Genomic DNA, 15,004 nt, shown 5'->3' on the forward strand with positions numbered 1-15,004 from the left:
GCACCATTGCTAGGAACTCACATAGCAGAGTGAGGGGTGCCATTTAAAATCGGAGTAGAATTATTTGGTCTTTCACTCAAGCCTATAATGCGTAACAGCACAAAACAAATTACATTGTATCTCTTTACTAAGAAAATCTTCGAATATTACTCACTGTTATGTAACAGCATAAAACGCCTGCTGTCTAAATAGTTGGTAACTACTGAGATTTCAGACCACTGTTTCAATACTGATCTCTCTGTTTATCTTTCTTAGAAGTCATCTCCTTACAATGGAGGGATGGGAAGCTAAACATTTTAGCCTTTTCCTAATACTAGTAATGCTCTTGTATTGTAACCCAATATTAGGTTAGAGCGCAAAGCATAGCCTGTATTCCATTATTGCTTAATTCCAGAATAAATGTTACCATCATCCGTTCACAGAATTATGAACGGGGCCTTTATTTACTTGCACAGCACAATTTTCACACATTTGACAGACTGTTGCTCATGCTCTTCATTGTCAAATTATTAGTGAAATGTAGCATAAGCTTTAAATTTGCAACTGATGTCCAATCAATAAGATCACACCATCCGAATAATGCTATGATATGTGACATTATCTATTCAACTGTTTTGCTTCTTGGGACTTGTGAACGCTGTCATATTGAAAACGAACACCATTTGTACTGGCAGACTTCCCCCCCACCCCGCCATTCAACACTTTTCATGAATATATTGAAAAATGAGATACCGGATTAAATAAATTTTGTATGTCATATCAAAACAAAGATATTAACATTATTTGTAGCAGCAATGTTCCAAGTAAACTGTAGTGAACTTACCTATGCAATCCATTGAATAGGATTTTCAAATAGTATAAATCTTGTTAGGTGTCAACTTGCCACAGCCAGTGATATGTAGACCTTATTCCCCATATTTTCATGACAATAACAAAAGTGCGGTTTGGCATAGTTTTCAAATGCATCAAATTAGTATCAAAACCAGAATTTATTGCTAATAAAAAAGTTTAGTAAAGAAGGCCCTGTAAACTGTAATAAAAGGCTCCTGTATCTTTGGCACCCTAGATCCTAATGTGACAAGGCTATTATTATGCATTCTATCCCAAACGTCTTCTATATAGGTATTTTCCCTGCAGCCATGTTATTTTAATATGTGCACAGCAACGGCATTTTTCCCCCCTGAAAGGTATCCCCATTAATCAAATTGCACCATCTCAAACAGAATGGCCTATGGCTTACAGCTCATTGGGCACATCATGTATTATCCTGTGTGGTACAGAATGTACTTCCTGTGCAAAAAGAATGACTTGTATTGATCTCCCCAATACTGTCAGCTGAGGCCCCACACAGCATGATAATGTTGTAAAGGCACTGTGTCAGAATGTTTCAAAAGGATTCACATTCTGCCAGTCTGTTCTCTCAGCTCTGGAGCCCTTTTCCAGTGTCATCACAAAGTGGTCTTTGTCTTTCAATAAAGGTGATCCTAACAGGATTAAATGTAATTTAGAGTCAATAAGGTGAAGACTGGTATCAGGCAGTATTATAGTAGAATGGTTTATCAGAATACATAGGATTTGCAAGGTTTTCCATGACCCATTCTGCTGTAAAAAATCAAATTGCAAGAAAGATGTCATTCTCAGTCAAAGCCACCCTCTCACTGCTTCTACAGTGCAAGCAAATCCATTCACAGTCCATTAAAGAAATAAGAATTTTATATTATATTTTATGAATAAAAGCACATTTACAAGAATACTGAAAACATAATGTAGAATTCCCATCACAGTCTCGTTTATTGCGGCTATAGTGGTAAATAAAATGTTTTCAGTTCTGAATGATACTCTGGCTTAATATACAAAGGCATGTAAAGCCAACTGCATGAAAAGGCTTGAGGTTGGATTCCCAGAGTGACAGCTCCTAAATCATAACACTGCTAACAGTAATATTCAGCATATTGGTTCCTCAGGTCTGTCTCTATATGTATACAGTACATGTTGTGAGAAGGTCATTCTTTACAGAAGTTTCCTTCCCATTGGCAAGGCAAAATCAGGAAGGAATGGCTTCTCAGCAGAGAAATGCTGTGCTCTCATAAACAATGGTGGATAAAGACATTAGCAAAATTCTGCTACAGGGAAAGTCTGATTCTTATTTCACGTCTGACAGAAGTAATAACAATTTGTACTTCTGTATCACCTTCCACCCAAGGGTCTCACAGTGCTTTAAAGAGTCAAGGATAGCTGTTTCAGAGTAGCAGCCGTGTTAGTCTGTATCCACAAAAAGAAAAGGAGGACTTATGGCACCTTAGAGACTAACAAATTTATTTGAGCATAAGCTTTCGTGAGCTACAGCTCACTTCATCGGACGCATTCAGTGGAAAATACAGTGGGGAGATTTATATACACAGAGAACATGAAACAATGGGTGTTACCATACACACGGAAATTAGACTGATCAGGCAAGGTGAGCTATTACCAGCAGGAGAGTGGGGGGGTGGACTTTTGTAGTGATAATCAAGGTGGGCCATTTCCAGCAATTGACAAGAACGTCTGAGGAACAGCGGGCGGGGGGGGGGGAATAAACATGAGGAAATAGTTTTACTTTATGTAATGACCCATCCACTCCCAGTCTTTGTTCAAGCCTAAGTTAATTGTATCCAGTTTGCAAATTAATTCCAATGCAGCAGTCTCTCGTTGGAGTCTGTTTTTGAAGTTGCGCTACATTGATGGCATCTTCATCATCTGGACCCATGGAAAAGAAGTCTTTCAGGAATTCCACCATGATTTCAACAATTTCCATCCCACCATCAACCTCAGCCTGGACCAGTCCACACAAGAGATCCACTTCCTGGACACTACAGTGCTAATAAGCGATGGTCATATAAACACCACCTTATACCGGAAACCTACTGACCGCTATGCCTACCTACATGCCTCCAGCTTTCATCCAGATCACACCACACGATCCATTGCCTACAGCCAAGCTCTACGATACAACCGCATTTGCTCCAACCCCTCAGACAGAGACAAACACCTACAAGATCTCTATCAAGCATTCTTACAACTACAATACCCACCTGCGGAAGTGAAGAAACAGATTGACAGAGCCAGAAGAGTACCCAGAAGTTACCTACTACAGGACAGGCTCAACAAAGAAAATAACAGAACGCCACTAGCCATCACCTTCAGCCCCCAACTAAAACCTCTCCAACGCATCATCAAGGATCTACAACCTATCCTGAAGGATGACCCATCACTCTCACAGATCTTGGGAGACAGGCCAGTCCTTGCTTACAGACAGCCCCCCAACCTGAAGCAAATACTCGCCAGCAACCACACACCAAACAACAGAACCACTAACCCAGGAACCTATCCTTGCAACAAAGCCTGTTGCCAACTGTGTCCAGGGGACACCATCATAGGGCCTAATCACATCAGCCACACTATCAGGGGCTCATTCACCTGCACATCTACCAATGTGATACATGCCATCATGTGCCAGCAATGCCCCTCTGCCATGTACATTGGCCAAACTGGACAGTCTCTATGTAAAAGAATAAATGGACACAAATCAGACGTCAAGAATTATAACATTCAAAAACCAGTTGGAGAACACTTCAATCTCTTTGGTCACTCGATTACAGACCTAAAAGTGGCAATTCTTCAACAAAAAAACTTCAAAAACAGATTCCAATGGGAGACTGCTGAATTGGAATTAATTTGCAAACTGGATACAATTAACTTAGGCTTGAATAAAGACTGGGAGTGGATGGGTCATTACACAAAGTAAAACTATTTCCCCATGTTTATTCCCCCACTCAACGTTCCTCAGACGTTCTTGTCAATTGCTGGAAATGGACCACCTTGATTATCACTACAAAAGGTCCCCCTGCCCGCTCTCCTGCTGGTAATACCTCACCTTACCTCATCACTCTCGTTACAGTGTGTATGGTAACACCCACTGTTTCATGTTCTCTGTGTATATAAATCTCCCCACTGTATTTTCCACTGAATGCATCCGATGAAGTGAGCTGTAGCTCACGAAAGCTTATGCTCAAATAAATTTGTTAGTCTCTAAGGTGCCACAAGTCCTCCTTTTCTTTTTAAGGATAGCTGTGTAATCCTCATCTACCCATTTGCCTGTTCCTCTCCTAGTGTTTGTTGATCTTTCTCAGTTACAAACTACTAGAACTTGAGATTAAGGAGAACAGTCATTTGTCATAATAGGATGATTACCCTTAGGGTGTCAGCAACCAGAGGGTGATACATTCTTACTCGCCATTCTGGGTGAATTGATGTCTGTTTGCTGGTGTGGGCATATCAAAACTGCACTGAAAGGAAAGTTAGTTACAACTTTGATAGTGGTAAGATTTTCTTTCCATAATGTAGCATGTTACATTTACAAAGCACCTTACTAATTAATCCTCAGGGTTGTCCTTATGAAGTAAATATTTTTAGCCCCATTTTTACAGATGAGGATGAAGAGAGGGTACATGACTTAGTAGTGTGAGAGAGAGGGAAGGAATGACCCTTATATAGCAGGTGAAATCGAAACATATACAGGAAATAAAACATTCACATACGTAGATAGGTAGATATTACCCCCCAATATACAAATGGATAAAATGAGAAACAGAGGTTAAGGGATTTCCCTCAGTGATACTGTAGATTAGGCATCTGTCTATCAAATCCCCAACAAGCACTTACTGTGTGAGAAAAGTTACCTAAAACTCTCTCTCTCTGCCTTGGTTATTCCATTTTAAAGTGGGAATCATAACTGTTTAGTTCACAGTGGTTCTCTGTGGCCTAACTAAATAATAGTTTTAAAGTATTATGGTCAGCTAATGGAAGAGAACCCAAGGACTTCCTTGTAGCCAGCTTTGTGCTCACTCCTCTAAACCCTGGGGAAAGTAGTGAGCAGCAAGATGATTATTATCTTGGTTTTTTTAGGGTAGTTCTATTCAAGATTTTGTACCTGTGGCACTATACCATGAAATTTGCATGCAGCATAAGTGCACACTCATCAGTGCCTGACTGAAGCTTCCAATGCTGCCCTTTTTTGGGAACTACAGCAAAATATACAACTATGGCAACAGACTCTAGAAAGTGGTACTTGAGGTCCAATTAAAAGTCTGTGGAATTCACCGAGAAGCAATTATTCCAATTCTGTGGCTCAGATGTCTCTTTGGTGGTGAGTGGGGCAGGACAGGGGGAAAAAATCCCATTGCATTTCTACATACAATAAAAGCGTAACAAAAAGCAAAAAAAAAAAAAAAAGTGTTTAAGGTATCAATTTTTGTGTGCCACAATCCTGATAAGAGGCAAATGACTCACACTAATGAAGTCCAAATGTAAAGCATTAAAAAAGCAAAACAAAGAAAAAAAACCCAACCCACCAGTTTTCCCAAGTACTTTCAGTGCTATTTTCTTGTAAATACCTCGTCTCTTGTGGAAAAATGCAAAACATTTGGAAGGTTGTTCTCCTTTCTTGATTGGTGAGCATAGTTTACTTGCACCAGTACACAGCTTACTGTGTTATGATTGTACAAGTCCATGTACAATTTTTTTTAAAATATCCTTCAAGATAATTATTTTTAAAACTGAATGGGTGTGTTTAAGTCTCAAATTTATCATCTTTCCTTTTCACTTTTTTAAAGCTTTTTCATACTTTATGTTCTTTATTATATCCGCTAAGGACAATTATATCCCAAAATATGGTGATCACTACCAAATATGGTAATCCAGTATTAGACACTATTAATTCTATCTAACTTGATTTATCATCTGCTTCTCTACTAATGACATAGAGCATCCTATTTGGCTTGTGCACTGCATCTAGAAATTCAACAACAGCTTTTAAGAATTATCAAACAAATTCCGTGCTGGTCACTATGTTGGGGATTTTTTTAGTGTATTAACTGAAGATATAGATTTGCTCATTTATATACATAAAAAGTTAATGACTGACTCTTGCAACCTTGTCTATTTGTGATCACTGTTTCTCACATGATCCTCAGTCACTTCACTTACCATAGTCTCATTGCTTAATCAAATTAAATCTAAAATATTGCCTCTAATATTAAAAAAGAAAACAAAAAACACCCTGATCCTCTATTAAATTGACAAAAAATCCTCTTCAGTTTAAACAGAGCTGGTCAACATTTTTGGCATGAAAATATTTACTCTTGGAAAATGTGAGTTTCTCAATATAAAAATATTTTTGAGAAAATGTTGATATTAGTGTAATTTTTTTTCCAGTTGGAAAATTTGAGACAACAAAATCTTTAGCCTGAATTGAAATTTCAAAACAAAACCATTTTTCTTTCATTTTGACTTAAAATGCTGTTTCCTCCTTTCAGTTTTTGGGAAATGAAAGACAGGTTTTTCATTTTGGGTGTTTGGATTTTTAGAGTTTTCACCCCTTTCTCTCCCTTTTATTTCAACTGCAAAAAGTTAGAAACCATTAAGAAAGTGTGGAAAGCTCTGCTTTCCTCCCGCAGTGCTACCATGGTGGGAAGGGGCAGGGGCATAAGAGGTTGCCTTGCACCCGCTTACAATATTGCACCACTGCAGGAGTTGCTGGAGACCTATTTTTAGCTCACTAGCTCAATTAGAGCAGCTCAAGTATGTCTCCTCAAGCTGCATACACTCCAGCCTGAAGTGTAGACACAGTCTAAAGACAAGATGTGACAGGATGACACAAGCAAGTAGGTCGGGATGGGGACAGAGAAGACATAGCAACATTGTCAATTAACACTTCAGTCTTTGTTACCATGGCAAGATTCATATCCTTCATTTACGGGAAGGTAATGTAAGGGTGCTAGGCATTTTCAGCTCCCATTAAACAACCAGGCCTCTCATGTATAAGAATTTAGACTCCAGTTCTGCAAAGCATGTGATAAAGCCCATTAATGGGGCAGATCCTCAGCTGGTGCAAATGGTGATCACTCAGTTGAAGTCAATGGAGGTCTAACAAATTACCCCAGTTGAGGATCTGCCCCATTGACTTTGATGGGACTAAACAGGTGCTTAAATGTCTTGCTGAATAGGGACCATTTACTGAATTGGGGCCTTAAAAAGGATAACTCATGGCAGCTTTAATCAAAAATTGAGAATTAACTAATCACTTTAAAGTTCAGCAACTTCTAAAATTACTTTCAATAAACAGATGCAATAGTAAAGCTGTTTTGTTTTTAGAGTGATTTGGGGGATGTTAATTTCTGTGATCAATTAAAAGAACATGAGAAATAAATGTGGCTCTATCCAAACATGTAAGTTTTCATTTAAATAAAATAGAAATAAAACACACCCTCTCCAGCATTCTGATGACCTTCCAGATTTCTATGTATAGTATCTATGGATATTTAAGTATAATTAACAACTTCCATTTCAGTATTTAACTTCTTCAAGTTCTGGTTTTTTTGGTGGTCAAAAGCTAATCAATCTTGTTCTCAAATGCTAATACAAGCAATTAAAAATAACATTAATTGAAATACTGCAGGGGCTGTTAGGGTTGGGTTTTTTTTTTATTTTAACCTCATGGCAACACTAATTTACAGTACTAATTAGTGAATTGCCCTTTGTATTATAAATCTTTGGAAGGGAGAACTGGCCTTTAAAGCCCAACAGAGAGATGCAGATGGTCACTGCACTTTCAGTAAGCCTGCATGTCAGCACTCAGAATATTTATTTCACCTGGTAGACCAAATGTGATGGAATATATTATTTACAGTGAAAACTATTAATTTCTTTTGCAGACAAAAAATGCATTGCCCATTTGTATAGTTGTAAAACTTATAAATCTGCCCTATAGAATAAAATAATATTCCACTAATGTCCTAATTAAAATCAAGAAATACCCCTATATTCTATAGTACTATAGGAGGAGAAGGTAAATTGTAAATAAGATACACTATAAAACGTAACAAGGAAGAATGGGTAAGAAACACAAAAAAGATAAAGACTGCATAAGAAAGACAAATAAAATGAACAATATAGATTAGTTTTGAGTAAATGTAGTTTAAGAACTTTTATTGTGCAATTAGATATTAACAATTGACAAAGTACAAAATATTAAATAAAAATTAAATCATTCCTATTTTACCTTTTTTTTTTTAATCTAAATCCAGTTTAACATTAGGACTGTTCAACGCTCTCTCCCAAGTCACTTAGGGTATCTTCAAGTGAACATGAAAGACATCCAGAAATGTAACATAGGCTCAAGGAGACTTTGATTTAACAGCAGGGCTGAGCTCCCATAGTGATCACACTACAATCTATGCAAACAAGAGAGCCCTAATTCATCAGCACTTTCCTGATCGGTCCTGATCCTGGAATCGGGTTGGTCCTGGATCCTGGGTCGGTCCTGGGGCCGGTTTTGTTCAATATCTTCATAAATGATCTGGAGGATGGTGTGGATTGCACTCTCAGCAAATTTGCGGATGATACTAAACTGGGAGGAGTGGTAGATACGCTGGAGGGGAGGGATAGGATACAGAAGGACCTAGACAAATTGAAGGATTGGGCCAAAAGAAATCTGATGAGGTTCAATAAGGATAAGTGCAGGGTCCTGCACTTAGGACGGAAGAACCCAATGCACAGCTACAGACTAGGGACCGAATGGCTAGGCAGCAGTTCTGCGGAAAAGGACCTAGGGGTGACAGTGGACGAGAAGCTGGATATCAGTCAGCAGTGTGCCCTTGTTGCCAAGAAGGCCAATGGCATTTTGGGATGTATAAGTAGGGGCATAGCGAGCAGATCGAGGGACGTGATCGTTCCCCTCTATTCGACATTGGTGAGGCCTCATCTGGAGTACTGTGTCCAGTTTTGGGCCCCACACTTCAAGAAGGATGTGGATAAATTGGAGAGAGTCCAGCGAAGGGCAACAAAAATGATTAGGGGTCTGGAACACATGACTTATGAGGAGAGGCTGAGGGAGCTGGGATTGTTTAGTCTGCAGAAGAGAAGAATGAGGGGGGATTTGATAGCTGCTTTCAACTACCTGAAAGGGGGTTCCAAAGAGGATGGCTCTAGACTGTTCTCAATGGTAGCAGATGACAGAACGAGGAGTAATGGTCTCAAGTTGCAGTGGGGGAGGTTTAGATTGGATATTAGGAAAAACTTTTTCACTAGGAGGGTGGTGAAACACTGGAATGCGTTACCTAGGGAGGTGGTAGAATCTCCTTCCTTTGAGGTTTTTAAGGTCAGGCTTGACAAAGCCCTGGCTGGGATGATTTAACTGGGATTTGGTCCTGCTTCAAGCAGGGGGTTGGACTAGATGACCTTCTGGGGTCCCTTCCAACCCTGATATTCTATGATTCTATGATTCTATGATGATACGGGACTCAATTTTGCAACATACTGTCAGCGGGATTTGAGGGTATACATCATATTCTATGAGGTGTGTGGCATATTCCAGGATCAGGACCACGGATAGGAATTGTTTTTGCTTTTTAAAAAGACTGGGAATAAAATGTGTCATACTTTGCTTCCTATGCAAACAGAGCACTAGACAGTGCCAGCTATTATAGTGTACGTATGCACATGCTTAGACAGCTATAATAATGGGAGGATGGAAAGTAATCGTTTCAGATGTATGAGTCAACAAGAAGTGAAGGAAAATTATCTCAGTAAGGTGGAGTTGGTCAATCCCAGAAAGACTGTACTGCCACTATAGAATTCCTATTTATGATGTTCATTAGGCAGGTATACCATGAACACAGTTGTAAAGGTCTAACATATCAGAAATCCAAGTAGGGCTCTCTTACAATAGAAAGTAACGCTGTCCCTGACTGTATGGATTAGCAGTAGGATCTCCTGCTATGGGAAGCCAATGATCTCATTTCGCAAAAGCAGGAAACCCAAATTAAGAGAGACTTGAAGCATTCAATAGATCTGCTCAGAGCTCTAGATCCAAAACCACTGAATCAAACAGCCTGCACACTACGTGCAAATATAAAAACTGGATTGGTTAGAATCTCACTGACATTTCATTGTTTATGCAGTGCAAAAGTGGAACTGTCAAGCATGGTGCAGAAGTGATTAGTTACTAACAAAAATGCTAATTCAATTACACTTTCTATTATTTAGATGATGCGCCTTAAAGCCCTATCTTCACCTTGCATGAATATCAAGAGATGCACACAGTCCGTCTTACACAATATGCTTGAGAGTGATATTAGATCATACTCTCTATAGTTGGCTTTTATTTCAATAAAAAACTACAGGAAGTCTGGTTGAAAGGATTCCTTGGGACTCTCCCCTGGCCTGCTTTGTTTCAAACATGCCTGTACTGTAAATAACACTGATAAGCAACAGACATTAGCCACAAAAGTTTATGACCCATCTCCTTGGCTGAATCTGAAGTGCACACAGGGTAACTCAGGGGAGAATCTCTAACTTGAGCTGGATGCTAGTGGTCCTATGGGCCCAATCTAGCAGCCAATGATGGTAATACTGGGAGTATAGACAAGGATTTCATCTCAGTCTATGCTATGTTGCAGTAAAAATGCTGGCAGCCAGTGTTACCTTGTCTACACTAAGGTTCTCAATATTGCCACCATTGGTGGAGTTACACTGGTGTTAGCCATACTGGAAAATTGAAGAAAAAAATGCCTGATGCAAACACGAAAGTGAAGAAAATGCTCTTTAAAACTGATGCAAGTTAGAACAAAGCAGTCATGCACAAAAGGAGAGAAGAGAAAAAGAAGAACAAAAGAAGCTGACTCCACGGTGAGGAGAGAAAAATCACACCAATGGAGCATAACTGCGATCCCAGCTTTGCTCTGAAAGCTGCTGCTGCCGCCAACAAACCTCACACTGCAGTGGGTGAGATCAAGTCTTCCATCGCTAAAGTCAAGGGCCAGGAGGTTAATTTTTACAGAAATAGATTTTAAGCACATATTCAAATGTTATTGCAACTTAAAGTTTATTATAAACTTTGCCTGTTAGATCCAGATAAGCTGGACAACCTCAGAGGAGGTATATGACACCTATGTGAAAAGAAAGCATGTGTAAGATTTAACTTCAACATAAGAGCTGAATATAAAATTCTTATTCTTCATTAATCTATTTCCCCAGCTGTAAAAATGGGAAACTTAATAACAATAATAATACCTACTGTACCCATCCTTTGAAAAGCACTTAGAGATCCTGGGATGAAAGACACTACACAGAGTAACAGCAAAGGGTTATTAGTTTCTCTCTTTCACTCTCCTCTCTGCACACACAACACAAATGCCAAAGAGAGAAAAATAAAGTCTTAATCCTACCAGAGCACATTGTTATAACAGTGGAACAGGTAAAGTAGATGTGGCTTTTATAATAAAAAAGGAACAAAGCCAGCAATCTTATTTGTTTATATATTAAGTCTTCTAGTCTTTTGTGAACAGCTGCACATTGTACACATCACATGTAAGAGCAAAACAACTTGTTTTTAATCTAAGCATCAGAGCTGTGTGTTTCGTTTCTAGGAAAGGTTTACAGTTTTTCATGTTACTTTTCCTATTGCAAATGGTTCCTTTTTATAAAGAGTGATTTCAACTTTTTTCTCCCCGTTGTTAGGGGCGGAAGGCTGTTTGGTATTGTACACTGAACCCTTTGCTATAACAGGGCTTTTTTCTTTGGCTCTGATGTGAGCTTTGTTACAGCAAGAGTATACTGATAAAATTTTCAAAGCCATGTGAACACATTTTAAAGAGATCCCATCAAGTTCAAGATTCACATTTCTGACAACTTTTTATCTACACTGGCCCAAACTGTGCCTTTTGGCACAGCCCTGCACAAGGCTTGCTCCGGAACCTGTGCCACCCCTGGAGGCACTGCACTTCAGAGAGGTCCTTCCGGGGTGCAATTCCCACACTGCTTCCCCTTCTCCTTTGGAGAGCTTGGGGACAGTAATTATATTTATAACATTACTCAAACTGAAAGAATTAGAAGGGATGTGTGTGTGTGTGTTAAATCCTATATTTGTGTTGATTTGCTTTCTTCATTTGTCAACACTTTCTGTATAATCGTTTTCACTATAATCCTTTTCTTCTGCTTGTTTGGGGCTTTCATGCAGCCTCAGGAGAAAAAAAAGAATATGAACACAGGAGACGGTGGCTGTAAAATTACAAGAGCTGGCAGGAAAGTCACAGGCAGTTGAAACTAGTAGTAGCTCACATTTAAAATAATTAGATTTCAAGTTGACAGTGTTCCTTTAAACATACAGTTGAAATCACAGTTGCCAAATCCACTACAAAGTAACTTGCCAGTTATTTTACTTCCTCCCTCCTTACACAACAAGGAAAATCATGTATTCCTAACTGAACCTGTCAGTTTAATTATTATATAAAAACACAGACTAGTCATCATTTTCTAAAATATATATTTTTTATTTTACCACATATGGTTTCTTAGGAAGGAGACAGCTTTTAGAAACCAAAAGGCAGATCATCACAGCTCTTCAGTTGATTTTGTTAGTCCATTGTTGGAGATAACTTTGGCATATTCTATTGCTGATTGGTAAGGAACACGAGGGAGAGCTGGGTTTTCAAAGTCAACATGGAAAAGTCCAAATCGACAGCTGTATCCACAAGTCCATTCAAAGTTGTCAAGGAGGGACCACACAAAATATCCTTTAAGGTGGACATCATCAAGAGAGATGGCTGAAATTAACACAACAAATGTAACCTTACAAATGTAGCACATATATAGCTTGTGATTAACTGATTTTTTTTATATTCCACTTTTAACAGTACCTGCTATGGCAAAAACAATGTAAATATCAATACTGACAGTCCATGAAAAGATATATTCTTTGCCAGGGTAGTAGCTCAGAGAACTGGTCTGCTTTTACTTTTCTGGAGCATCCAGGCAGTAAGGTAAAGAGAAGCATTAGCAGAGCTGGATATGACAGTGTTTTACTGTTCAGTGTTTGGTCCTATACAGTGCTGTCAGTCTCACACCTTCATAGCCACTACAACTCACTAAACTACAAAAAGGATAGTTGACTTTACGTGGAACTCTCTATTAACAAGACAATAGGAGCTTCTTTGGCTGCATTCTACCAAGCTAGCTCAAAGGTGAATACAAGACAATACCTAGTGTAGACCTTCACTATTTAAAAGGTCTTAATTTCTTAAAATAGAAAGGCTAAGAAAGTGAAAAATATTCTTCAAACAATTCCTTATAAAACAAAATCCTGAAACCTAGAACATACGCCATGCTCTTTCCTCTTTTCAGAGCTAAGACCTCCAACCCCTCAGAAGTGACTCATTGATTTAGAGACTGGGTTTAAAAGTGTTCTCTAATTCCATACAGTATATGTGCCATGTCGAGTACAGTTGCCCACTTGCACACAGACGTGATCACATAACATACAATAGGAGGAAAATAATGTGCAACATTTACTTTTGAAACAATATTTTAAATCCCAAATTCTTCCATATGCAACATACATATTTCCTGAACTAAAGCTAATGTTACCATTTATTGTTTGACTGACCTCTGCTGCAGTTGTACATGATGCAGGGACATACGAGAGAGAAAAAGGTTGAAAAAATAATCAAGTGATAATTTGTCTGACTAGCTGGTGGTTTCCTTGAATAAAATATGAAGTGCAATTGCATGAAAATTGATAATGCACATATAACTTGGATAAATCAAAAAGAGCAAAAATTAAGTTTACGAAAACCTGGATTCCTTTGATTGGTTTAACTGGGAAGATAAAACAAAGCTAATCTGCTTCTTTCTTCTGTATTCCAGGAACCATAATTGTGTGTGTCACTAATTATACATTTGCATAATTTTTGAACAAAATGTAACAGAAAATCAGTGTATCAACAATAAATGCTGTTTCTCCTGTAAAGCAAAGGGAAGGACAGGAAAAAGTTCTCTTTTAAATTGCCACTAGTTCCACAGCAGCCATGAATATTCAGAAGCAATGGTGGGAACATGCCTCTGCTTCTTGTCACAGAAAAATATTTAGGTATAGAATTGCTTAGGTACAGTCCAAAAGGAGTCGGACATAGTCTCTGAACTACACAATGCTGTGCTATTGTTAGGAAATAAACCACTGAGGAACCTACTGTACATGTCTTTCTGCATCCAGTAGACAAATTAGGGAACGAAACATCATCACGTGACTTGTCAATTTGATTTATGAGGTACCTAAACCTTGGATGGGGAGTGGGGGGGGAACTTGTGTATGAAATCTCTGCTCAAAACAGCATTGCACACAAAGATAACTCAGACTGACAGGGATGGCTGTTGGTCCAAGGAAGCTGGAACAAATGGGATAAGCACCACTCTTCTTGTGTTTCTAGTGCTTTTGACTTAAAACTATTAAAAGGGAGGGGGAGAAGAAGACACGTCAAATAAAAAGATGAGAGACAAAAATAATATCTATGGTGAACTTTTGATACACTGCTGCCTTGATAATAGGACATTCTCCAAATAGTGAATTTCATGCCGATACTTTGATTAGAAAACACATTAGGAGCTCATTATTTCTAAGCCTTGAGCACGATTTCCCAACATTCCTAGTTAAACTGTGCACTCTCTCTATACTGCACAGACCATAAAAGACTTCGGTTTTTTTGGTAAATGATAGTTCCTCCCAAAGTTCAATAAAGGGTATTTTCGCTGCAGTTTCAAAATACAAATACCTCATACGTCTAACAATTATGATTAATTTGTCTCTCGCCACCTTTAGAGCACAGGACAAGACACGTCTCTTTACAAAGGCCTTTTCCAGTTTTGACAGGGCTGACAAGCTTTTGCTCACCTTGGATATCTTTTTACACTGGACTCATCTAAGCACGTTAGGAGAGAACAGACCACAACTGGATAGCAACTGCCTCTTTTAATCTTTGCTGTGCTGTCTAGATATTATGATGTCAGGCACGATATAAATAGACATAGATCTCTCTGCCCCCATTATACCATTAATCACCATAACTGGAAGTTGTGCTAATTACTCTGCCAATGTGGGTGGCCACAATAGCTGAAGGAGATCCTTTAGGTGTAC

The 15,004-nt window shown here is 38.7% G+C and overlaps 1 protein-coding gene across 4 annotated transcripts in view; it reads right to left on the reverse strand.

Annotated features, from left to right (window-relative positions):
- Nucleotides 1-12,344: 12,344 nt before the first annotated feature.
- The window catches only part of LOC311519159 (cytosolic beta-glucosidase-like), a 101,737-nt gene continuing 99,077 nt past the window's right edge, over nucleotides 12,345-15,004 (reverse strand). For all 4 annotated transcript variants that reach the window (XM_084625435.1, XM_084625437.1, XM_084625433.1 and 1 more), the window contains one exon: nucleotides 12,345-12,641. In XM_084625435.1, the coding sequence (XP_084481561.1) occupies nucleotides 12,430-12,641 (212 nt within the window). In that variant the 3' untranslated portion in view covers nucleotides 12,345-12,429. The remainder of the gene's footprint in view (nucleotides 12,642-15,004) is intronic.

This window comes from Lepidochelys olivacea, assembly GCF_965140295.1.
Source record: "Lepidochelys olivacea isolate rLepOli2 genome assembly, chromosome: 4".
Lineage (NCBI taxonomy): Eukaryota > Metazoa > Chordata > Testudines > Cheloniidae > Lepidochelys > Lepidochelys olivacea.